Below are 27,507 nucleotides of genomic sequence, written 5' to 3' on the forward strand. Positions count from 1 at the left end.
GTATTTTGGATTTTATTTCCATTCATTACATATTCACTCACTATGTCCTGAAGTGAATGGTAGCCACATTCCTTCTTGAAGGAAAAGTAGAGAGGCAGAAATAGCAAAGTAGCTAAGTATCTGCAGAGTTGCTTTTTTTGTACTTAATGAAACTGTAGCAGAGCATTATCTAGCCCTTCCTTTTATCAATCAATTAAAAGATACCCTTGATGATACATACTGACCTCATGAATCATGCAGTAGCAAGATTCTAACTCATTATGGATCACTGTCTGATCCAGTTACACAGTAAAACCACTCCAAGTTCAAAAGATGTATTTGAAAAACTAACTTTAGACATCTCATTAATTATCCATATGGCTGTCTTACAAAAATTGTCTTTTACAATACAATCAGTCACAATTTATTATCATTATTTTCCTTATCCATCACAGGAAACATTCTTCCATGCTTGTAACATTTCTTGAAGATATTATAATCCATACATTCAAAAGTGGGTCCGCTTTTCTTTCCGAGTGCCCGAGCTTCCGCGTTCATCCAGGCTGTTAGTGCTTTGGCAGGATGACCGAACATTGCACGGTTGTCTGAAATACAGAAACGGAGTAGATGAGTGCTCCTGCTTCCAATACAGGGCCTTTCCTGGGTGAAGGCAGACTGTATAGCTTCCATACAGATTAAAAACAGCTACACCTGACACCACAAGAATAGTAACTCCATCTCCCCCCAACTCCACAGAAGTCAAGCACGGAGCACACACCTTCCTTACAGCAGATGATGAGTTACTGTCACCAGAAATCTTCGAAAATAATGGTGCTTACAAAGATAATTTTTGTATTTTCTTTTACCCATTTTTAAGTACAGTTGTCTCTCTAAAGTGCATTGGTCAGGAGCAAATGAAATGCTTAGAAGATGCAGTGACAGGCAACTTTAGAGCAGGACACATTAAAGGGCAAGACCTATAGCCTTTTTGGGAGGCCCTTAGCCTGCAAAGACCACGGTGTATGTACTGTCCAGTTGAAGTGGATCCTTAATGAATTTCCTCTCTCCACCTTACTCCAGCTGATCCAGTTCACTCTAATCACACAAACATGTTCACTGATTTCAATGAGATTGTCTCAAGGAAGAAAATTACTCGAGAATCTAAAATCAGAGCTCTGCAAGCATAAATTATGAACTTATGTCAGGCATGGAAAGTGTTAACTTTCTACTGGAAAGTTAGTGAGGTAGGAAAGAATTAACTTTCAATATGTTAGTTATCAAACATGTTACATTTCAAGTATGCAGAGGATGAAGAGTGCTAAAACACACCCTAAGGTTAACTTACCCAGTCTAAAGTATTCACCTCACACAGCTCCATCCTAAGAGCACAAGATTATTCCTTGTACCAGGGCTCTGACAAGTATCGCTTCATTCAGGCTAGTTAGTTTGTGAGTTTAAAAAAGGAAGGCAGTGTCAGCAGGACTGCTCACAGAGACAAGATAGCTAAACTGATATTTCTATCAGTTTTAGATATTTCTATCTGTTTTCCTGAGATGGATCACTCGTGTTTGGAGGATGCTATACCTGCAGGATTGCAAACGCCATTATCTCGTGACCACTATAATAAAGACTGCCAGTGATTACAACTCCCCTAAACATTTTTCCTGGTCATGGAACAGCAGATCCAGCCATGCAACAACTATAGTTGGTCCACCCTGTCAAGAAGTTTCCTTGATATTACCTAGAAATTACTTGGATTACCTTGGATTACTTGGATCAGGAGATTTACCCTCTGTGTTTCCTCAATGGACACTCAAGTCCGACTTTGTCACATCCTGTTCTGAAAAAGTATTACAGCCTGGCCATGCCTCAAAACAGCAGGCTGCTGTACCCTTAGAGAGGATTGTTAAAAATTCATTTTTTTTTTCCAAAGCTCATGCAATCTGAGGCTGGACAACCGTCTATTTTATAAAACAGTGAGGTTACATAACACCAGGAGACCCTGACCTACAGACATCCTGGCAGTTAGAAATAGTAACACTCAAACTATACTTAAATTAGAAAAGTGAAACAGAATGGATGGCAGTCAGCCTACATAGAAAAAGTCATCCCTGGCCACTCTTGCACTGAAGATACAAAAGGATGTCCCGAGGGATGCTGAAGGGCTACTTTTCATAAAAAGTCCTTTACATGAAGGACTATATACCACTATACTAGAACTATTGTGAATTTCAGAAAGGACACTGTGTGCATGTGGATAGAGTACACAATTCTGAGTGGGAAGAGAGATAAACACTGCTGTGAAAAAGGCCTGGCAGCGCCTTCTCTCCTCTCTAGTCAAATTTCTTCAGTGATAGTAACTAGAATAAAGAGGCAAAAAAAAATGAAATGTCCTCTGACCTTGAGGAACTTTAAGGTTTCATATGCTTTCCCAAACACTAAAAACAGACCATGACAGAGGCTCCTTTGGGCTGCCCAAACTCAGCCTGGGCATTGTTTGGGGTGGTTTCACTTTATCACTGTTCGCAGTTCAGCAGCTGCAATCTTGCTCCTCCTTGTCAGTTCTCCTGCCCACACAGTTGTGTTAAACAGCGGCCAGGGAGATGACGGAAGGGTTAGTCTTAATGAAAGAACAGTAACATTACACACGCAGGGCCAGCGCTTTCCACCCAACAGCTCTCTCAGCCTCTATAATGAAGGCAATGAACATATGATAGAGAGCAAGAGGGTACTGGTTACTGAAGCACACATAGCAGAACTTTGGAAGTAGATCTCTCAGTCCCTATGCAGAGGGAAAAGTGCCTAAGCATACCTGTGAAAATTCTCTCCATGGCAGCATGATCACAGGAGCTGAGGAGTATCCAGTGCATTTTTACAATTATTTATTTGAAGTCTGAGAGGTTTTTTTGTTTGTTTGTTTTGTTTTGTTTCCAATACAACCAGGCATCTGTTTTAAACATGAAGTGTGGCCCAGGGCCCTGAAAAAATGTTTTCTGGAGATTAGAGAAAGAATATGACTCTGTTGTCTCCTTTATCTCATCATGCCCCACCTTCAAGCAGACTATAAAGCCATCTGCCTCTCACAAATAGTGATAGTGCGGACTAAAAATAATTAATTCCTGCTCCAGATAACTGTGTGAGGAAGGGTGATGAATATATCATCCAGAGCTTTCCTCAGAAAAAAAAAAGGTTTTCTAAAGAAGTACCAGGAAGAACACATTTCCAGGATTTTGGTTGGAAATCCATGACTTGTTCAAGCTTAAAAATGCTTAAACTGATTTGTGGTGAACTTTCCATAATGCTTCTTTGATTTCTGTACATCAGATTATTGTCTAAACTGGATGTGACAGGAGTCACTTACAAGAGAACCAGACCACAAATAAAACAGAAAATCTGATCAAAATCCAAAGATTCAAATAAATCCAGGGACACATTATCAGATATCAGAATGATACAACTTATGCCTTCTTTTTCTTACACACTGAAACTACAGTAAAGAAAGTGTTTTTCAACTTCTTTTATAAAGGTAAGGATAAAGAGGGAACCTGAGAGTGAAGAGAGTTTTTTCTCAGGTGGCTTCCTCCTTTGCAGAGGAGGAAGCCACCTCATATAACTCTACTCATGCTTCTACTCATATAGCTCTTTCTGGACCACTTCTGTCTGTTTTCTGTCCCACATCACAGTTCTCTTTCCCTTTGCTTTTGCCTTTGCCAAACCAACCTGGTGACATCCTTAATTCCTGGGACTCTGCCTGTTGTTGTTGTCTTAGTAGTGGCTATTTGTAGCAGAAAGCTTGAAAAGAAGTTGCATAGAGTTCCAAACTATTTAACATTGTTATTTTCCTCTACACTGTTGGTAAAAAGGAATCTCAAGCATTCCTGTGAAACAGAGGTGATACAAAACACATACGCAAACTCTGTCTTTGAAAAATCCTGCTGGTAAGTCCCCTCATCAAGACACTTAGTAGTATTTTTTTTCTTTCCATTCTTTTTTTTTTTGTGACCTCAGGTCTGAAAGTGACCGAGACATAATTCCAAAAAAATTTAAACTAGATAATGGCTGTAACTTGCAAATAGTTCTTCACCTGTCATACATTCAAAAGAGAACAATGTTTTATCCTTTAGCCTTCTCCATTTGGCTCTACATTGTTTTAAAACACAGGCTAAGGCTGAACAGAGGAACAGGTTATTGTTCTCTGTACTATGAAGGGTATCAGTTCATTATCCATAATACAGGTGTGTTGAATATTTGCAGCTTTTAAATATACTGGGGATGTAATATGGAGGCTTGATTTTCACAGCGAAGCTTATAAGGCCATTAATGTTTTTTATGGCCATCCTGAATTGTGGTGGATATATTAATGCATATACTATATTCTAAGAAGTCGCATGTCAAGTAGAAACATCCTGAAACATCTGCCTATATTATGTGCATACACATACTTTCCCCCAATACTAGTCATGCTCATATACTTACTTTCAGAATGTGCAGGGTGTCTGACCATTCCATGGAAGCTATCTGAGGTATAGCAGTAAGGAGTATGCTCGTGGCCTTATTTGCATTCTCTTTCAACGTCTTTAAAACCTTATCCACTGAAACCTAAAAAGAGAAGAAAACTGTAATTATCTCAAATTTGGTGGCACATGTTTTAAATCCCCAACTAAACTCACGTCACTCATTAAGGTGTGAGTGCAAAGCTGAAGTACAGACAAAAAAAAAGTAGGCATTTTAAAATCACCTTCTTTCTTTCCTTTTTTTTTTTCCTAGCAAAATCATTTTTTTATCTTTTCTGGATGTGCATTTGGTTATGTTTTATTCCTTGGGTTCAATTCCATTAATTAATTCCCCAAAAAATCTCTATAGGACTTTTCATCTGCACTTATTAGAAGAGAAGTCACTGGTTAAGATACATAATGTCTTCTAGCAATATGTATGCATTATCATAATAATAAGAAACAAAATAAACACAAATGGATATACTGAAAAAAAACAAGAGCTGACTAAACATAAAAAAATATTCTGGGAAATCCTGATCAAATTTGTATGGAATTTTAATTGCAAAGAAATCCCCAGTGTTTTTCTCCATGGGGCACAGATAGCTTTACATAAAAGGCCACATGGGGCCCTTTAATACAGTGACAGTGCAGGCATGTGCGTATTAGTTTTAAACAGACACTTCTTGCTCACACAGTTTTCTTCTATACTAATTATTATTTAGAGGATATTTTTTATATTATTATATTTTCATATTCAAAAATTCAGCTGAAGAATAATAAACAATAACAGAGCCATGCTGGATCTGATAAATCACATTTCCATAATATCCAAGTAATTTATGGCCTAAGTAGCTCTTAGAGCAAATCATGCCACTTGTACTATTTATCTGTGCTTTTACATTAAATCAGTGCTCCAACAGGCAAACTTGTACTGTAAAAAAATTAAAGGAAAGTTAAAAGTGAATTAAATAATACCATATGGGAATGCTGTAGGTGGAAACATTTGACAAATATTAATAAAAACTGTGAGAGGAGAGTTTTACAAAGTTACTGAGACAATTTTGCATGTGTTTTAAGAAGCTGTCTGTCTCCATTGTCTCAAGTGCCAAGACTGCACTGCCATTTCCTATGACTAAGATTTAATTGGCAACTTTCATAAATATTCTGCTAGTAATATGTATTACATGAGAAAAAAAAAAGGACTAAAAAAGGTATATCCTTTCACAAAGCTGCCAAACAATACAACTAGAACAATTACAGGTCAGAGGTCACACTGGCCTTATAGCATTCAGACCAGCTGATTCACACAAGAAGAGTCAAAAGGTTTATAAGGAGAGCAGTTTATAAAAATTAATGAGGTAGCAATGTCTGATTTTGTTCGTGCTTTCATAATTGTTAATCAAGAATAATTCAGTGATACTGATGTATGAAAGACTGGATTTAGCTTAATACATGATTTCCACCTAAAGGTACAGGTTCTCATCTAGATCCCTGTGAACAAGACCCAGAGAAATAATCAGTTTCACTCACTGCTTCTTCGTGCTCTTTCCAGCAGTCGTAATCTGTTGCCATAGCAATACTTGCATAACTCAATCCAGCTTCTTTCGCAAGAATCACCTCAGGAACTGTGGTCATGTTGATGACATCAGCTCCCCAGCTGCGAAACATCAAGCTTTCTGCTCGAGAACTGAAACGTGGGCCTTCAATTGTGATCATTGTTCCCTTGGAATGAAATGGAAGCCCAAGCTTCTTGGCAACTTCAATAAGAACCTAGAAAACATGCTAAGGTCAACAAAATCATTTTCCCTTACTGGTGCAGAATTAGGAAGCAATTAATCCCCCCCGCGAAGTGCATTGCTTTTGCATCTCACTCAAAAAAAAAGGAAAAAAAAAGAAAAAAAGCTTTTTCCTACAGGAAAATTAACCTTATACTTACTAGTTGCACTGAATATGTCTATAGCTGTCCAAAAATAAAAAAGTTTCAATTTCCTTATCTAATAAGAGAAATAAATAGTCTCTAGTAGAAATGATTTGAATTCATCTGATTTTATTTACTATTATTTGGATTACTATTTTCAGTACAGACGAAGGAGACTGAAAAGCAGGCAGCGTGTGTGTTTTGACTTTGCTTACATTAAGCATAGTTTACTAAAGGTAAACACCACCAAGCACTATGTGGGCACAAAGTGGGAAATTTACCTTCTGAAAGTCTACTAGATTGAAAACTTTACAAGCTTGAAAGACCTCTGAAGAAAAATTATTATCTCCTTTTCCTGTATCAGCAACTAACCATATACTTTACACATACCAGCAGTTTGGTATTACTCCATTCAAACCCAACCAGGACTGTGCATATGGGTGAATCACTGCAACTTCTCTTGGTAAATGGCCTTGCTATTAACGGTTGATGTAACAGGAATACAACTAGTATGGTGTGTGTAAACAAAATACTGCTCTGAGAAGGTGCTAGCCCCCAAACTGGTAACACTTAAAACAGAAGTATCAATGATGAAAACTGCTTAACATGACCATCAACTGCCCTCACAGTAACCACGGGACTGCTAAGAGATGTTTGAGAAGTACTTGGCATGAAAAGAAGCATGAAAAATTGTGGCAGTAGAGACCTTGGTAGCACAGCAGCAGTCAAAACCTATTCTGATATTGCCAAGAATTGCCTTCCCAGCACCATGAACTCCAGCTAGTCTTGCCATCAAACACTGCAAGAAGCCTGTGCTTCAGCTACTAGACTGTCACACAGGGTGCAACAAGCAGTGACCAAGCCTTGAGTGTCCTATGCGATCTTGTGGGCATCATGGATTGTAAGCAATAGCACAGCTACCCATGATGATGTAGCACCCCACAGATGCCTGTAAATGGGTAAACCTGCACTCCTGAAAGCAGGCGGGTATTCTCCTAACCCCCTCACGCTGGGGAACAGCATTTGTGCACACAGCTGTGTGACAATACATGTAGTGGTGGGAAATCTGAACTTCTAGGAGTTAGTTTTTATAGAATGTTTAGAAATTTGTAGGTGTTTATAGAATGTTACCAATGTATAATATTGTGTTTTTTTACTGATATAAACCCTCAGAGTATACTCTACCAAGTTACTAATAAATACTCACTTGATTTAAAACTTATGAGCTGAGCACTATTGTCCCGCCACATTTACAAAAGCCCAGGTTCATTCCTTATAAAATGTTTCAGTGGGTTCTATTTTCTTAAAGTAATAGCAATCAAAACAGCCTATTTTATTCAAAGCAATTATGATTATTAGAAAAAAAGACAAACTGCTTTCAGATGATTTACAGTGTATAAATCAAACAGAATATCTTCACAAACTTCACAAATGCTATGAAATATGGAACTGTCAGATATTTTTCATGCAAAGTCCTTAGTTATTCTACCATATTAATAATTTTGGCATTATTACGATTTCATTTATCTGTGATATTTCCTTGAATCCAGACAATCTGGATGAAAATGGTCACAGCAATTTTCAGGGTCAGGTCAGGGAAAATATTATAGATCAGTTTGATATTTTCAAATGAAGTGAAAGGAACTTCTAGCCCCTTTAAGAGCTCAAAAATACATGTTCTTTAAAACATCTGTTGGCCTGATTAGAATGTACAGGCTAATGACATAATGATCACATGTGAGATTGGGAAGTACCTAAATGTTTGTTCTCTATTTTAAAATGAGTATTTCTCTGTTACTCTTAAAAAAAATTGTCAAGAAGTTTTGTCTCTAGCTACTTAATAATCAAATTAAAAACCAGCTTTTGTATGCTTCATTCAAGCTCACGAAATGGCTTATGCTAGGCTACTTGCTTTTTTTCCCTTTTTCTTTCAAAGTAAGAGAGAGACACCTAGCATAACAACATTCCTTTTTAATCCTTTACAGGTGTGCAGAAAGTATCTGGTAAAATCTTTGTACTTATCACGACATGGCATCGGGCTCACTATCAGCAAGATAATATATTACACCTGCTCCTTGATAACATTGTGGAGGTATTCATTGTGTGGTTTCATTAAAAAGACAAGGTATTTTGCATAGTTTGCTGCCCAATGGCAGAATAGGAAAGTGCAGGTATATATAATGCAGGTATATAATGAGCATTGGTCTGTTTCCTCCTTAACTTTGCAAAACAGTGTAGAATCCTAGTACACTGAAATTTCAGCAGTGCTGACAGACACTTCAGAGCAAATCATGTTGCATTAAGCTAACTAAAAGAAATCACCTACAATGACAGCGAACTGGTCATAAGAGCCAAACAGCTCAACAGGACTAACATTTTTAACATACTCTGGGAACAGAGCGAGTCCTGTGCTGCATGATTCAGCTTTTTCACCTGTTCAGTCTTGCAATCAACTGCAAAGAGAGTAAGTCTTTTGGATAGGTAGGACTATTATTTTAAAGATTCCTGTGCCCCTTGAGAGTGTACCCTGCATTCTACAACAGCACAAAATGCTAAATTCCCTCTTCACCTTCCCTTTTACTCTGCTGTAAGGATCCACTGATTCACTGAAATGGTATATGTATTTACAGATAATCTCCTCCCAAAAGCTTACAAAGGTGTTGAAAAGCAGAACAGTATTTCACTCTTCTTAGTCTAAGTGTTAGCAAACCCTGAAAATCTTGAAGCAACAGAAAGAGTGGCAGGATTTAAGAACAAAAGATTTGCTGTAAGTTGGCTTGTTTCCATGCTAACATCCCTTAAACAAAGCCTTCACTCCTCCAAGACCAACTGCTAGAGTACATAAAAGCGTAAATGCAATAATGGCCCTTCTATGAATGCTTAAGTATTACTTCTAATTCTTTATATTTTAAGTGTGTATATGCCCTGCAGTAGGTAAAATTCCATTTAAAACAAAAATTAATTATCCACTAATTCTCTCTCCTTATTATGCCCGCATTGCTGTTCCCACTGCTTGCTACCTGATAAATAAAGATCATTTGTCCTTTTATTAAGTTCCTGGGATATCTAACAGGTTGCAAACTGCCTTCTTACATCCTTCTGTATATTTAATTTAAGAAGATAGCTCTTACAGTCTTATAATCTCTTACTTCCAAAGCCTTCAAAATGTTACATTTTTATTTAATACCATAAGACATCTGTGAAATAGGACCAAAGGGGTGGAGATTGCCTCTGTGTTCTGACGGTTCACAATTATCCTAAACCACATATGCCATTAAAAAAATAAACTTTTAAAGTACTTCAAAAAATTCATTTACCCCTCTGGTTCTGGTGCAGAATGGTTCTGCCATAGGAATATGACATACTCCTGAAAGAGAGGAACACTGCCCATCATAAAACGTAGAATGTCTCCTAGTAGTCCTGTAAAAGAAGAACACATGCTTAGAGATGAAGGAGAAGAGCAGGGAGAAAAGAGACAAGAAAGTAACAAAATCGGAGGTCAACAAGGTGGTCCTGTAAAGGGATTAAAAAATAGAATGATAAATGTTTTTGATATATGTTTTGTATAGATCTTTCAGAATTGAGGTCAAGAGCACAAAACTGTTATTCCAGTAGCATATTACCAATTCATTAGAGAATATCAACTGTTAGCAAGATACTGAAATGCTGACTTGTTCTTAAGTGCCAGAAACAGCTGAAGGAAAAGAGATAAATGTAATCATGGTATAAGCAATCTTTGAAAAAAGACCAGAGAGCTTCCAGAAAGGGAAGGAATTAAGTCTGAACAGTCCACAAAACTAGTCAAAATAGAACTACTTCATCATATTACAAACAATTTGTTCATTAGCTGTTATATTATCATGTATCTGCTCAATAAGCAGTATCACCTTAGTCTAATCGTCTAAACTGAAACCAAATGCACAGAGCAAAATTTCTGCTCACAAAACTTGCTCACAAAAGTTCCCCACCCATGTCACCAGCAAATATTTACATGAGATTTTAGATACAAGTTGCACAAGTAGGTTTTGAAAAAAAAAAAGTAGTAATACAGTTGCCTTAATTATGAGATTATAAAGAAGGGAAATAGAGGAAATAAATTGGCAAATTAAAAATATATGCATAATGAAATAACTGATGATAAAATCTACCAAAACAGTAATATTATTTTTGCCTTCACAGGATACTGAAAAGCTGCAAATAATATCCCCCTGATACTGGATTCCTTTATATGTTAAGTGTCTGCTAATGAATTATTTAGAATTGAAGGAAATGGAAAAAGTCATAATCCATTTCCTGCTATAGAGTATTTCACATATTGTTTGTCAGGCACTTTCACTTGGAAAGGTCCTGAAGAAAGACCACTTATGTACAACTTAATTTCTAGTTTTCAGCTGTCTATATTCTTTGAAGAGAATGACCACAGCACTAATAAAGAAATCTTGCTATACTTAGCAGAAGCTGTGCAGGAACCGGAAAACAAGGTGAGACCTGTAACTGCTTTGAGCGAAGGACCACTTGTGCAGTGACCTCCCTTCACAGAATGTTTCACTGTGATTCGATATGGGGCTGCCTGCTGTCAGAATGCTGCTAGGCCTAGGGTGGGCGTAAGGGCAGACCTGAAGCAGACTCTCCTCCTTGAGGTGAAGCGAGGGCTGGCACAGAGCCATGTCTTTTGGGTCTCATCCTTTCTGTCACTCAAGTCAGGAGTGGCCATCCTGATCTGTTCTGTTAACCTATCAGGTTAGGTTAGGCAAGGTATAGGGCAATAGCACAAATCTTTCACAGCTGCTATACTGCTATTTGTACCAGTCACCAAAAGAATGAACCTTACAGAATCCACATCTTCTTTCTTTGCCTTGTGCTCACAGACCATGAGGAGATATAGTTCTCAATAAGCTGCCTGCACCTTTCACTGGAGCAAAGAACCACAAGAGTACCTGTGCAAGACTCCTCATGTTGCAGGACTTTCAAGGTCTTCTCCATGTACCCTGAGTGGCCTTTTTTTTTTTTTTTTTTTTAACAAAATCACCAGTGAACAAGAAATGTGGAGTTCAAAAATCACTGTTCAAACGGAATCTGCTCTGAAAGTTTAAAGACACGAGAAGTCACCAAATGTCTGCACAGAAACCAAGCCTGTCTGCTAGCGACACTGATCCTGCACAGAAACCATGTCTCTCTGCTAGCCACAGTTATCCTGATAGCACAGTGGAGATGGAAAAACTATCCCTGGGAGAGCACGATGTGTGCACATATATTTGTTTATGAAGAAAACCTTGTATACCAAACTCAAGGAGACAGTGTATCTCTACTGTAAGCAAACCTTTGTACTGTTCTGCAGTTCTGCTACTGCTGTATTGCCCTTACCCACTTTTCATTACAGTGAATTAAAAATTGCATGTACTAAAATTTTGAAGATGCAAGCACAGTTTATGTTCCCTCCTTGTGGTAATAAACAGACTTTTAGCCAGACAGTAAGGTTAGAAAAGTATTTCATTTTCTTACAGAAATGCAGGCTTTTCTTGCCACAACAACTATAACTAGTGGTGGGAATCAAAATCTAGCTAAAATAAGTAATTAAAGAAATTCATTTCACTCTGTGATTAACAGTTTTTTGCTATTGGCATCACCTTACCCTTTCTTTCAGCAGTATTGAAATACCAGCAAGTCAATGTAGTAATAAAAGGACACCATGAAAACTCACGCTTGGATCAAAAGACTGCCAGTGTTTCTCTCTTCAGGGACACTGGAAGAAACTCACTCACCTTCAAAATTCTGCTAACATAGTGTAATAATATTGCAGTAACTGTAATGGTGTGACAAAAATTAAAACAAAGCTGGCAGCTGTTACAGAATTCATTTCATCAAGTTATTTCCTGTATCTTCTTCACTGAGCTGAGTCTACTTCTTACTTTACTTTTCCCAGCAAACAAAACAGAAACTTACAAAAAAAAAATAAACCAGGCAGTTTGATATACCCCGGTGACTAACAGCACAGTGTGTTTACAGGAGCTCATGGCATCCTAAAAACTCAGTTCCAGACTTTTTTTCCCTAGCAATCTGTTTCAAAGGGAATAACTGCTGTTCCCTATAATGGCAGCTGTGGTTATCTTGAGATTCTGGGAGCATGGTGAATACAAGCCAATTATTTTGGTTCTTATTTAACAAAATATAACTATCCACATTTACACACAAATAGGTAAGTGTGAAGAACATTAATTTAAATACAGAGATACTTCATATGTGAAATCAGACACTTAAGTGCTGAATACATGCAGAGTTTGTCTCTCTAAAGTTTTTAAGTGCTATGGTCCTAGTTACACATAGTTTGTCACCTGATTATGAATCATATGCCATAAACCAGACAGAGACGCCACAAAATTCCAAATATTTTGAGATCTACATAATAAATGCTGCAGTACACATTCCCATCAGGAGAAATATGAGGACTATGGCAAGTCAGTTCTAGCCCTCCTCCCATTCTCATTCGCTGTTTCTGCCTGTTGCCTCACACCTAAGACACATGCCCCTGCTAAGAATGAGAGAGCATGGATTCACAAAATTTACTTAGGTAACCCAAAAGCACTAATTATAATGGCAGCCTAAGCAAATCCTTTCCGTCTAGACCCATACCTCTTTCCTATGTAGCGCTTGTACTGATTAAAATCATATAGAAGCAAAGATACCTTGAATAACTCATTGATTTTGCTAGTTAATTGACACTTTTTTTTTCACAAGGCTGCTTGCCTCTTTATAGGACACTGATCGGGCATTAGAAGGTGTTTCAGAAAAAACTGCATCATCCTCAAACTTGAGCGGACAATTCATGCAACTATCCCATGAAAATATCTGCCTCTCAGCAGTACTATCTGCTGGATGACAACATTTTATCATGTATAATGCAATCACTTTTGCAGACAATATACTGTGAAAGAGGAACATGCAGGCCCTGACCTCAAATACTTATGATCTAAAACCCACTCACAAAAAAATCAGAAAGAGAATACATCACAGAAATTGAATTGTATGATGGAATTGACGTTATGACTTGCTAGTTTTTATGAACAGTAGGAGAGCTAGTAGAGTTTTTAAAACTTAGATTATCTATTATTTTCCATTTTCAAATATCCTTGCACATTTTTCTGAGAAGCTGCTTGGCTTCCTGAGCCATGAAATGAGTTCCCACATGTTTCCACTCTTCTGTGTGGGAATGAGAACTTACCTGTACAAAAGAAACACTGCTCATCTATGAACTATGTCAACAGTTGCCTGCTGGTCTCTGAATACACTCTAAATGAAGACATCATGTAAATGCTGCCTGTTCTTTCTGTCCCTTCACTCCTCTTCACACATATATACACACTAATACTTTTTACAACTCTTTTTTTTTTTTTTACCTTGAAAGAGACATGTTCTTAAAACCCAAACCTAGCCAGCTGATTATTTCCTTTCCAGCTCACAGGTTATGATGCAGACTCACAAGTGCTAGGAAATGTAAAGCTGTGGGAGAAGACTAACTATATTCAGAAAAAATTGCTAATTCTGACATTCTAGATGATGAATGATCTCAGATTTCACATCTGGGTTTTTTTCCTGTCTCTGTCAATGCTTTTCTGCCTGAGCTTGGCAAGAGCTATTATCTCTGGATTTCCACCCTTCATCTGTAGCATATAAAAACTCTGCTTTCATCCCAAATGTTTCTTGTTTAAAACTGCAGACTGCTGGGGCAGAGTCTATTTTTTAACCAAGCATGAAATTCATCGTTTAGCACAGTTAGGTTCCAATTCTATCACCCTTGGAGCCTACCAGGTGACAATACTGTCAAAATAACTGACATTTTACTACCACAATTATTCAGATTGTGTATCAAAATCTTTTTATTACATTTTTTTCTCCCACAAAATCGCAACTGTTAATAAAACTATTAATATCCAAGTACTGGTGGCAGAATAAAGACAAATATGATTGAGTCTCTAAAAACAGTGATCAGAGTATTTTTAGACTGAGAAGAAGGACCATTGCCAGGAATAAATCTACTCTCCACCCATAAATCAAGTTTAGTATAACCCACAAATACAGGAAGCAGTTTATATGGGGCTTGTTCCTGCAGGGTGCTTACTCATTTAGATACCTCTATTCAGATGGTACTCCTTTACCAGAAAAAGCATTCGGTTTATAGAAAAAAAATCTTAAGTAAAAAACTGAATAGTACTGTACTGCAGAAAACAACCTGGGTAAAGAGCATTCAGGCTCAACTAGCAATCAAATATTATCAACAGCCATGTTGAAAGCACAAAGACTTGCAAACCATTTCAAATACAAAAAAAGGATGAAATACCCAAATAAGACTTCCATATATAGTACATGTATAATATTAATACTAAATTCACTTGTAAAAATTGCAATTACATTGTTGAATTATTTCATATAACTGAGTCACTTTCAATGTTATTTTCAGTGGCAAGATTCCTGTTTGCTTGGATTTTTCTAACCATTAGACAGTCAAGGAGAAGGAAACAGTCTGCAGTAAACAGTATTTTTTTTGAAAAGCTGTATGTCTTTATGGTTTTTAGAGAACCACAAGGTTTGGCATCTCTCCTTATTTTAAACCAACTGTGCCTCTTGTCCCACTATGTTTCAATCGATAATACTTCTGCAGAGCATTTATCTTTTCTTACTTGGCTCCTTTTATAGTGGGTTGTTTCCTGCAACTCTTCACCGTGTTTCAGATTCTTCTTAAAAATGTTTAGTGCCTTGTGCTTTTTATTCGTGCTCCTCCTGAGTGTTAGGATGGGAGATCTCTCCCACTCTCCAGAAGACTACTCTCAAGAGTAGTCTTTGCCTCACTGCAGACAATTCTTTAAAGTTTAGCATTTTCTATGTATGCTATAGTTGCACTACCTACAATCTCATTCATAATACCTATCATGTCTGCTCACAGGAGTATCATTTTTTTTTTGCCAGAAGAATTGAGGTTATCACGTAATTCCACACACACACAAAGGAAAAAGAAAAAAAAAGAGAGAGAGATTGACACTATTACTGCATGATTTAATTCTCCCTTTTCCCCTCTTTTTTTCTCCAAAAGAAAAAAAGGAGAGGAAAAGTACAGATGCTTCTCACATACCTGTCAATGAATTGGTCAATCATGACAAGATCTCCAGGTTGTATTTCTTCTCGTAATGAGCCACAGGCAGTAGTTACTAAAACATGGGAACAATTCTCTTGTTTAAGTGCCCAGATATTGGCACGGTAATTCACATTTGATGGCATAACTGTATGATGCCTTCCATGTCTGCAAAGATAAAGGTGAAAAGAGTGCAAAATAAACCAGAATTCCAGGAAATGTAATTGCCCTAACAACACTGCAAAAGGAACTTAAGCAACTTACAATCAGCCTGTTTTCCTGGATTTATTATGAGTCTCTCAATACTCAGTTTGTAAATGACTGGCAAGAACTTCCGTAATTTTCATTTTGAAGGCAAAATTAAATGATTCAAAAGTTGAAATTCAAAATAGATCTTGAAAATGTAACACAAATACACCTTGGCAGATTAAGAGCATAAAATACATTTTTCAAAAAATTTTTGAGACAGTTTCATAAATTCTGAAAAACTAGACTTGATGATATTAACTCTTCTACATATTACAGCAGATTTATAATCAGTTCTCTAGGTTTGCTGTTCAAAAGTGCTGTTTCCATCCTTCTACCCAGGAAAGACTGACACAACGTAAGAAGTAAAAAACAGGAAAAGTCCACTGTTTTAATCTATGCCCCTTCCCAAGAAAACAGTGCGATTGCAAATTTTTTATTTGCTCTTAATATGATCTAACAAGATTTTTCTAAATAAGAATGACAGTAGATCATGGTAGTAGTCTTGTATTTTTTTTAAATAGCACAGAAAATATTCAATCATATAAGCACATTTCAATTTATCTCTGGTATCACGTTGTATAAGATGATGAACTGAAACTCAAGCAGTATTTTTTCAATTTTTTCCATCTCTAGCACTATAAAGATGAAGCAAGGAGTCCCTAGATTTCTAAAAGAAAATAGGAATCAGCAGTATTCTGTGAAATGCCTTGCTAAAAGTCAGTCTCTCCACTGCCTACAGCACTGCTAGTAGACAAGTATTAAAACTTCTCTTGACCTTGTTATCTTCCTCTGTCCAGAAATGCTGGAACACTCTTCAGACTCCCTTCTATTCTCCCAGATCAAGAGAGAAAACGTTTTGCTCCCTCTGCTGGAAATTATTAGTATATAGTCTTTGACAGTATCAAAGTACATTGGATCAGAGGATACAGAACAGCACTACTCAGATTAGCTATAGCAATGGAAGAATATAAGAGAATTAAGATTTTGTATCTGCTGTCAAACACACTTACCTACAGAAAAACCTTAGTGGTATTCCTGACTGCAACCTAAGTCTAGGTAATCACTATTCACACCCCTAGGCAATTTGTTCTGTACTGACAAAGATATAGAAGGAAGCATGAAGAGACACACCCAAGTTTCATTCTTATGCATATGCTGCACAGGGTTGTCTTCCGATCATCTGACCTAAAAACGCTGACAGAGGCCCTATGCAAAAACTTCTGCATGAGATGCCAAAGTTGAACACCATGTCTCTTCCCTCCCAGAGAAGAAAATTCTTAGAGGAACTTTCTCATTGGGAGCCTTGAAGAGAGAGAATGTAGAAGAGATGTCAGAGGTGATGTTTATGGAGGAAGATAGTTACATAGGTGCCAGGTAAGTTTAAGTTTTCCCAGACTACCATGACAAATGATTTGAAAGCATTGCCGTGTCTCTTTTTGTCACATAAAAAGAAAGGTAAATCCTCTTAACACAGCTCCACAACAGCAATCTTCCCCACCATCCTAAATGAACAAACAGCTGTAGTAAATTTATGGCACAACATCACCCACTACAAAAAGCCTGGAAAAACAAAGCAGGAGAGGTAGGAAGTTGTGAGGACTCTCCCTATGACTCAATAGCAGTGATATATCTGCACTTGAGGTCTACCCTCTTCGCACAGAGTTAGCAGTGGAAGGAATACAGGAAGGTATTCCTCATCAGGAAGAAAGGAAATGCATGGACAAGGAACATACAAGATAAGAAAAGTAAAACACAGAGTAGTTGCTGAGGTGGTAGCAGTCAGCAGTTTAAGGGAAAAGTACTGGTATGAAAAGTAACAGAGTCCTCAGTGTACTAACAGCTTTTAATTGCCCTGACCAGCCTCACCTTGGGCCTACAGGCATGCGCCAAAGTGCTACTGAGTCCAGGAACAATGTTTAGTCTCATGACAGTGTCTTCAGTCCCTCGCCAGGCTCTGCTGCAGGTGTGCTTGTCTCCAGCCCTGTTCCTGGATGGCCTTCAGAATTATATCAATATATCATTATATTATATTGTCTCCAGGCCCATGCAGCCCTGTTTGCTGAAAGGACTGTGGACTCTCATTATGGCCTCTTGCCTGGCCCTGTGTCCTACCGTTCCTGCCTAGACTCCTTGGACGGATTTTGGACTGGTATGTCATCAGTTTGGCTTGTCTGCAACTGTCATTATTCCTCTTACCATCACCTATCTGGATAGCCTATAATATCCAGATGCTGTGAGCTGTGCCCTGGCTTGTGAAAGCACTGCCTGAGCTACAGTCACCTTCAGCTCCTAGCTCATCCCCACTACTCAAGCGGCCTGGCCCTTGCTGCCCCACATAAAATGTTATAAAAACCTATAAAAAAGATAAAACACACAATCATCGTAAGATGGCAACTATAAAATATCAATAATCAACCTGTCTAAGGCCACTGCAGAGGCTGGTCCTTTCCCATCTAGCTGCTGACTGCATGACCTAATGATTGCCTAACCACTCATAAAATGACTTTTCACATGTGGTGAGCATTCTCATGTTTGGTCTAGAAGAACACTAGTCCTAGATACCTACTGTTATATTAGCCAATATGATTTTTTTAAGCACTCTCTTGCAGATCCTGATCGCAGAGTCTTTTTTGCACACAGTTAGAGATACCTAACACAGATGACCCAGTGAGGGAGAATTAAAGAAATTATACAGTTACATTTTAAGACATACAGACTTCTAAGTGATAAGAGTAGCAGCCACAGGTTTAACTAATCAAGCAGAACTGGAAGTGGCTACACTGTTGCTGTATGTAAAGTTAATCTAAAAATTGACAATTTTCTAGTTTCACAAAGGAAATTCACCAGCAAAGTGTGCAGCCAGATTACTGAGATTATCAGGTGTCACCTACCTGCGACTGGAACAGGCAATCTTGTGGGTTGCCACTTCTATCACAGCACCATCCTCCACTGTATTTTTCCTTCCCAAATCTAGATGGTATTGTTAATACTTTCAGCCCCTGGAGTACTAAATTTGTTCAGGCAATAGGCAAGAATATTCCATTGGTCTTTGCCATCAGTCACACAGAGCAAGATGTGAGAGTGAAAAATTTAATCATTTAGTGTAAAAAGAAAAAGCTTCTGAGAAAAAAAAATCCTATGATATAAATTATCTATGTATCTATTTATCTATGTATCTATCTATCTGTAAAAACCCTGAAATATATATTTACCTTGCCAACAGCACACAGTCCACATTTTTTATCTTTCCCAATATCAAAGCATCTGATGGCTGCAAAACAAACAAACAATAATGAGTTATAAGCTTGCCAGTCACACTGGAAACCTTAACAGCTACTTATAAATACATATTATATTAAGAAAGAAAATACTCGTTACCACTATAGTCTCAACATTTATTCAACTCAGAAGAAACCTGTGATGCAGTGTGGCAGATTAATGAGAGAGTCTGAAACTGGAAGATCATTTACTTGACACAAGAGTGATGATCACAATTTAGCCACGTTCATTAGCTCTAAAACTGCAAACCTCAACTAAAAATAGTATTTCCAACAATGCAACATGAACATGAAAACAAAATCATGCACACATTATCTTTAAATAATTCAGCATGTCTCATTCTCTGCAGTTAATTTTAGCTGTTTCTTGCAAAATAGGTGTCATTCCTTACTAAAAAGCCCCACCACCAATAAATAATCTGTCTATTCCTTTAGTACTTCCCATCGACTTTCCCATCTCCTTTATATCACAACTCTTAGCTTGTACGCATGTTCCAGACTCCTTCTAAGCCACCCTTTTGCTTGCCCACCCTCCTACACTTCCTGATAAATTCCATCTTTGCTGCAGTTGGAAACCTCACTTTTTTTTTTTTTTTTTGGCAGGAGGGGCCCTCTGACATGATAGGGAGCTCCTCGTGCACTAACTGCAGAAGCAGAGTTATGTTTGGCCTGCCCAAGGATAGGAAGACAGTGTGCACACGCCTCTCATTGGTGTACAATGAGCACATGCATTGCTTCTGCAAACCTCCTACATAATTAATCAGCCTGGAGTAAGGGCATCAAGCCTTCAGGAGCTGTGCTGGGAGATATGCCCTGCCTTGGAGGATGGATACACAAAGGCCTGTGTATGGCAATTACGAAGTCATCAAACGCCATGAGAACATATATTCTGTTTTGTAGGCTATATTCTGCTCCTGAGGTAAACATGAAAGGGACAGGAAATATACAGTGCCTCTAGGTTTTCTTCTTCAAAGCTATTGTTAAAAAATACAGGTCCTCTTTACGAGATGCTGAGTTGTACTGGTGCTGAACACTGGTGCAGCTTTTGTAATGCTGCCTTGTGTCCCACGCACCTCTCGGAGGGATTTTATTCAAAAATATTCATGTGCTGGTTGGAGGAAGAACTTAGGATGACTACATCCTACTATAGGACGAAAGGGCCCTGGAACAGGTTGCCCAGGGACATGGTGGAGTCTCTTTCCTTGGAGATCTTCAGAACCTGCCTGGATGAGAGCATGAGCCTTGTGCTCTAGGGGTCCCTGCTAGACCAGGGGGTTGGACTAGAAGATATCTAGAGGTCCCTTCCAACCTTAACCATTTTGAGATTCTGTGAGTCTGTGAGCTAGACATATTGCTTCTCCTGCCCAAATAAGAAGCCAAGCTTTCCACTGCTTATTTCAGTGTAGAAGAAACTTCACACCAAGTAAATTTGCAAGTGTTTGGAAAGACTCACACATTCACATTTAGAAAGGTCCCGTTCTGCTTGATATAATTTTATCTGTATTTTACTGCTAATTACAGGCTCTCAGTTATTATTTAATTTTGCAACTGTAACTTTAGTTAGGCATACAAAAATTTGCAGAGATTTGTAATACTTAAAGTAAGACTTGAGTCCAGCATACCTGCATTTTAGCACTTCTTACTATCCAATGCACAAGTTGGTTTTGGTAGTTTTTAATGTGCTGTGTCTTTCAAGCATCATAATTACTCCACCATGTACGTTTAAATACTGCTAGACAGATTTTACATATACTTTCCAGGGAATTTACTTTCAGAACTACATATTCTGATTTTTTTTCATAAAGTCCTCATTTAAGTTTAATCTGTTGACATTTAAATGTTTAAACTATTTGCCTTATTTTATGTATACAACTGTGAATCAGGTGTTCTTTGTGCCAAGACAGATCATATTACTTTTTGTTGCAAAATAGAAAAGGAAACAAGCAATCCTGCACAGTTAATCCTCAAGCATGATAACAACAAACAATATATCCTATTTGATTGCAACAAAATTAAACATTATTTATGCAGAGGGTTAAAAAGAAGCTTTGTTTGTTACCTATACCTATGACTAAAACAGGCATTAAATAGGTCTTACTACAATTTTCTAGAATATGAAGATTTTACTGATTTGGGGAAAGGAATTTGAGAACCTAGTTCTGCTTGCCAGAAAGTAAAAAATTTAATCATTTTAAATTTAATCATTTTAAAAATTTAATCAATTTAAATGTTTGTTTTCCACAGCATACTGACTCTTCATCCAAATGTTTGGTAGAATGGAAATGGTGAAAGGAGGAGAGAGAAAAGAACATATTTAAAAAAAAATAAAGGTAATTTACTACACTTCTACTAAAACTACCAATGTAATCTGAAAGATCACGGGAGTACCCCTACTGATAGAAAGAACTGCATAAATTCTTGTATTAATTTTTTCTTAAAATTTTCCAGATTTCCATTATTCAGATGGTAATTCTAAATGACTCAGCCTCTTCTGGTTTTAAGATACTACAGAATGTCTGAGATCCAAGTTCTGCTATAAATACCCTGTGTTAAATACAACCTCCCTCTGCTTTGATTTCCCAGCTATAGAACTGCTTTTGTCTTGTTCATGTTCCCACTGCAAGCTTTCTGGAGAATTTCTTTTTCATTACACACTAGACACAGCATAGAGCACATATCCATTCTCTTTCGCTGAGGAAAAAGGCTGAAATAATGTGAAGAAGAGCTGATTGAGAATACTTGTGCCATGTAAACAGCCACAAGGATTCATTTTCAAATCACTTTCCAAGTCATCCTCAAATCATTTTCAAATGATGCATTTACAGGCATGAATTTACATAAATTGATATATGAAGAGATAATGCAGAGTCTGCAAGGAAAACTGGGCCCGTATATGTAAAAGAAAAGTTTTTTGTCATTTAGAAAATCTCCTAGAACTGTTTGACATATATTGCAGGCCACTGAATAGCATCAATTTGAAAGAGCAACTTATCCCATCTTAAACTGTAAATTTAGTATTGAGTTTGCAAATCCATTCAATGTGCAAAGGCGGAGAGCTATAATCTCTTCAGCACGCCATCACTCATAAGACCTTGTTTTCACAGATTTCCAAGCAGAAAATGAGCATCAATGAAAGAGAATTAGTCTTGACTGTACTTCCTTTACATGTCTATTTAACACAATAGACTTGCCCGCAAATTCTTGAAGGACAAAAATGTCTTTAAAAACACAGAAAGTTTTAATAATAAAAAACAGATTATACAGACCTTGCCATACGGAGTATCAACATATTTTTCTATTCTTCCTTCTAAAATATCTGGATCATCCAGGCCAGTTCCACCAATAATTCCAATCTTTAACAAACAAAAGCATATTAGATTTCTTGAGATTAAAATCCACTTAACAATATAACTGAAAAACTAACTGGGCAGTAACAACATATGATTTCTGATTGATATGCATTTAGACTACAGATCAACCTGAGAAAGGAAAGCTACATGTGATTTTAAATAGTCATATTTAATGCTTTACTTCTACACTATCGTTACAATTTTCCTCTTTAAACATACCTAATTTTAAAACACATGGAAAAGCTACCGCTATATGCCAATTCATCACTTATCCCAGTAGAAAAATAACGAGCACTGCTTGGGAATGCCTCTCTAACCATCGAGAAACAGGGACAGTTTCTGAAACAGGGACAGTTCAGTGGTATCTCTGCTTGCACAAATCAAAGGAATGTGCTGAGAACTAAAAGTGCTGTACGGCTTTCTTGGCAGTTTTGCAGCAGGATCCGCCTGCTGTAGGATCACTAATTTTCACCTGCATTAGATATAATGCCAGATTTTGTTCAGACACCAGCTAAGTGGGAATATGAATGGATTCTTGCTTCTGCTACTTTTTAGGAAGTCTTTCATGATAACTACTTCTCTTTCAAATTTTTATGAAACTGACCAACTGTTTCAAAGCAGAAAATAAAAGAAAAAGCAGAGGGCCAAGCAAGAACCAGTTTAATTGCATGTATCTTATTTCCTTAGAAAATCAGGCTAGACAACCTACGGTGTGCTCTGATATAATTTGCAATGTCTAAACATCAAGTGAACCACAAATACCACGTATTTGTCATGCTTTAGTAATTACTGATTTCTTGTTCTTGCTCATAGCTGACCTGTTTTAGTTCTTCAGAAAAAAAAAATCAATCGTATTATCATTGGATCTAAGCTTACTTATGACTTCATATTCCAATAAAATAAAAACACATCAGAATTTTCTTGTTTCTAGTGGTCCACTGGAAAGCAAGTTCCTTTGCCTTTCTAGGAAATGTCTTTTCCATTTTCAGTGAGTCAATACAAAACTTTCTATCGACTTCAGTATACTTCTGGCTCTTTCACCTTTCACAACCCCAAGCCTCATAATGGCATAAAAAACAATATCATCATTCATCGTACACAAGGAAAATCCTACTGGCTTGTTTTCAGTGCAACTAGCTGTTGAAAAAATGTCTCAGCAGTATTAAACAAAATAATTTATGGTTTGGTTGCACTTCTGAAGCCATTTTGGCATAAGGTGCTATCGCATGGTTAAAGATTTTTTTTCCTTATAATAGTACAAAAGTACTGCAAGAAAAAAAAAAAGTCTTAAATGTAACCCACCCCACACATGTTTCTTAGGTTTCACTTTCATAAAGATGTCATTGATTCCATCGATATATTTCAGTCAGCTCACTGAGCACTTAGTCTCGTGTAGAAATGTGTAGAAACTCCGTGGCCTTTTCCTCAAGCCAAACAGTTCCCTATGAGAAAGCTTTCCACAGCAGATGGTTACCGAAGTACCATATACTGAAGCAGTTGTTCTAACATCCTGTTTCCTTTTGCTACCCCCCTGTGGTGCATGAGGAGCACTGCAAAGGAAAGCACCAGTTTCATACACCAAATCCCGAATGTATTCAAGCACTACAGAATTACTAGTGTTTTTCTTCAGTAGTACTGATGATCTGCCTGGTCTTCCTCGTGTTGCTTATTTATCACAAGTATTCACAGACTGCCCGTGGAAAAAAAGTGAAGACTATGTAAATTTTAGGATAAACAATGTTTTGTCCTGAAAATTCTACCAGAAGTGTGCAATGGGTATGTCGCTCTTTTTTCCTCTTGTTTCAAAGTTATGCTAAAAACCTTGCTGTCTGAAATACCAGCAACAGGCTTGCAGAGTATTCATGACTTCCAGGGACAGAACCCACAACATCACAATAAATGCTAGAATCCAGCTACTAGAATAGCACCTGAATTTTATTTTTCTTTCTCTTACCTGCAAAATAACTCACTTGCAGCCTGGTCGGCCTTCAGGCCACTTTAGGCAACACTGGCAATGCAGAGGGAATGTTGTCGATGGCTACAGAAATGACAGCTTTTGCTGTAATTAACAAGGGAAGAACTCCACTGGAAGGAAAGACTGGCAAGCGCTGATTCACCCATTAAAGAAACTGCTCCTCCAGACCTGGAAACCAGCCTAGAGGTGGCAGCAATAGTCACAACACTTATTAACCTTTTTTCTCTACAAGAGGCTGATGGTTTTTCCTCCTGCTTACTTGATCCTCAGGAATATCAGCTGAACCTGGAGGCAGCAGCCCTAAAGATTCAGTTCTATAGTAAACTCTGCTTTATAGACCTTGTAGTGAACTATCAAAAGGAGAAGTTGCTCCAGGGTCAGTGTGGAGAAATCCAGCCAAGAGGGCTGAGGCCTGACTCCACAGAGTAGTACAGGCTTTAAAGGCAAGGAATAGCAAAGAGAAGCTGACCTGTGGAAAAAAGTCTCATCCTCAACAAGCAAGGAAAAATTATTTCTAGGAGTGACCTCAAGCGATCAAGATGCAGGACTTTGTGTTCCATTCCCAAGCACCCTACAAAGGGGCAAAGGAGGTAGCACCTGAGATACAACCTCCACTGATTCCTACAGGTAATCAGGAATCAGCTTAAGTGAAGACAGGAGGCTGTGGAACTAAAGATGTAGCCATCTTAAAATGCTGGCATGAAGAACGAACCTAAACCAGATTATTATCACACCAGTGATAAAGAGAAAATATAGAACTTCTTTTTTCCTTTCTTCCTGGGGGAGTCTAAACACCAGTCATATTTATGTCTTTCTTCACCTATTGTTTGTTCAAGTATAGGACATGATTCTGAACTCACACTTGTGCTGGATCTCTAAACATTTACAAGAACATTGTCATAATTAGCTCAAGTCTTTGTGCTACATTCTTCCCTTCTATTTGTGAATAACAGAAAGAGGGAGACCATGTCATTAAAAAGCGTTTTACTTAGAAGGGCACAAAGAGCAAACTGTAATCAACTTTCAACTAAAAGTTTACAAAATCAGAGTTTAAGCATATCTGGCCTGCTCAGCCATGACACAGGGCGTGTTTTTTTTTTTTTTTTTTTTTTTTTTTTTTAAAACACGTGGGATTCCAAGTTCGTGTTGACTTAAACGCACAAAGCGAGTGAGCACAGGGTCCTTGCGGGCCCATCTCCGCAGCTACCGGGCTCCGCGGCAGAGCCCCCGGCCGCGCGCAGGCCCGGGCGGAGGCGGGACGCGGCTGCCCGGCATGGCCGCGCCGCGACATGGCGGCCGCGCCGCGCCACGGGCCCGCGGGAAGAGCTTCCCGCCGGCGGCGCCCCGGAGCGGGCAGCCCCGCCGCGGGGCGGGCCTGGGGCGCGGCGCGGGGAAAGCGACGGGGAGGGAAGCGAAGGGAAGCCAAGGCAAAGCCCCGCACCGCGCTTGGCACGCGGGGCCCGCGCCGCCGTCGTCCTCCCGCCGCTGCTCGTCGCCGCATGCCCGCAGCGGGCTGGGATCCCGCCCGCGGCGGGGTGGGATCGGAGGCGGCAGTGGTGGGCACCGCCTCCGCAACGCCTGCGTTCCTTGCACGACTTTTGGTCGCGCTCCAATCTTACCTTCACCGCCGCGGCAGCCGCGGCCATTTTAACAGCAAGGTCGGAAAAGGGGAGCAGCGGGGGGCGGTGTCGGCCGCTGGCAGCCCGCCCAGCATGGGCCGGCCCGCGGGCGCGGCGGAGCGGCGGGAACCCCGGCGCCGCGCTGGGCCGTGAGGGGCGCTGCGCGCGGGGCGCCGTTGGAGACCCGGGCCACCGTTAGCCGTTGAGGACTGAGGGACCGTTAGCCGTTGGGTGCGCAGGGTACCGTTAGCCACTGGGCACGCGGGGGATCTTTAGCTGTTGGGGACTCAAGGGACCGGTAGCCATTGGGCGCATGGGGGAGTACTGGCTGTGGAGGACGCGGGGGACCGTTAGCCATTGGGTTCGTGGGGCACTTCTGGCTATTGAGGGCTTGGGGGGCCGTTAGCCGTTGGGGACGCGGGGACCGTTAGCTGTTGAGCACGTGGGGAGCCATTAACCGTTGGGTGCACAGGGCACCCTTAGCCTTGGGGACGCGGGGACCGTTAGCTGCTGGGGACTTGGGGCACCGTCGGCCGTTGTGGGCGTGGGGGGCTGTTAACCACCTCGCCTTCCTGACCTGGCCTTCCTAAAAAGCCTGAAACTTTTTATACGCTTTTATAAACTCTCTGTAATATAGACAGATAGATAGATAATGTATTACTCTATATAAGGCTTTGCATATTTCATATGTAAACCATATCACAAAAAAAAAAAAAAAGAAATCAGAAGACACTCCTCACTGTGAATTAGTAATGAGAGAAATACTTTAGACTGAGAAATTTTGTGCTGAAAATTCAAAGGAAACTTTAATGCGTGCAGTTTTAGAAGACAGCCTACCCAAGCCACACTTCTGGCATATTCAGGTAGTATTTAGAACCACATTCATGTTCAAAACCAGAAAAAGGACTGGAAACACTGAATTCTTGCAGACAAGCTAAGTACATTTTCAAATTTAATACCATTCTTCTTTCATATTTAGCAGTAAGCAGACCCAGTAATAAAAGCCTGCTTCAATTTTGCATTTATTTTTGAAGTCCTATGGCTGTAAACCAGCAGCTAGAGAAGTCCCATCATCCATACCAGCTCATAACCTAGCTGAAATCACATAAGCATTTAAGCCCTTGAAAGGGTCAAAGTATACTGTAACAGGTAAGAAATACTGCTTTGTGAGATAAACATTTTAAGATGCTTTCTCTTTTGATGACAATATGCTTTTGGTAAATCATTTTGAATACTTTACAAATAAAATCTTGTCATAGAACTAAAAGGTGGAATCCGGTTCAGTGACATTTCATCAATAAACTCTAATGTGGAAGTTTTTAACCTAGCATTTATCACTGTGGGCTGCTTCTGCTATCATTTATCTGTGTTTTGAAGAATAATAATTTTTCTCCAAAATCAGGTAAAACTGGAAGCAGGCAGTCAAGAAGGAAAAAAGAAAGATTTCAGGATGGATATACACAAACATACATGAAACAACACTATTTATAGGTCACTAGAGATATAGTATTTTCAGTTT

General features: G+C 38.8%; 1 protein-coding gene across 1 annotated transcript; it reads right to left on the reverse strand.

Annotated features, from left to right (window-relative positions):
* Positions 1–391: 391 nt before the first annotated feature.
* On the reverse strand, positions 392–26,015 carry MTAP (methylthioadenosine phosphorylase). The gene is made up of 8 exons (XM_088523367.1): positions 25,989–26,015; positions 22,311–22,397; positions 18,979–19,037; positions 15,518–15,685; positions 9,711–9,813; positions 6,006–6,245; positions 4,456–4,578; positions 392–584 (listed from the first exon to the last, which is right to left on the reverse strand). The coding sequence occupies exons 1-8, from the start codon at positions 26,013–26,015 to the stop codon at positions 546–548; spliced, it is 846 nt and encodes a 281-aa protein (XP_088379493.1). The 3' UTR covers positions 392–545.
* Positions 26,016–27,507: the final 1,492 nt, after the last annotated feature.

This window comes from Tinamus guttatus, unplaced genomic scaffold, assembly GCF_059628265.1.
Source record: "Tinamus guttatus ecotype Peru unplaced genomic scaffold, ASM5962826v1 Tinamus_guttatus_pri_ptg000185l, whole genome shotgun sequence".
Lineage (NCBI taxonomy): Eukaryota > Metazoa > Chordata > Aves > Tinamiformes > Tinamidae > Tinamus > Tinamus guttatus.

Bases quoted from the DNA above. Each gene is read 5' to 3' on its own strand.
- MTAP (XM_088523367.1), bottom strand. From the start codon at position 26,015: ATGGCCGCGGCTGCCGCGGCGGTGAAG. The intron at 22,398-25,988 runs GTAAGATTGGAG...TGTTTGTTAAAG, and splicing joins CGGCTGCCGCGGCGGTGAAG to ATTGGAATTATTGGTGGAAC. The intron at 19,038-22,310 runs GTCTGTATAATC...TTTGTTTTGCAG, and splicing joins TTGATACTCCGTATGGCAAG to CCATCAGATGCTTTGATATT.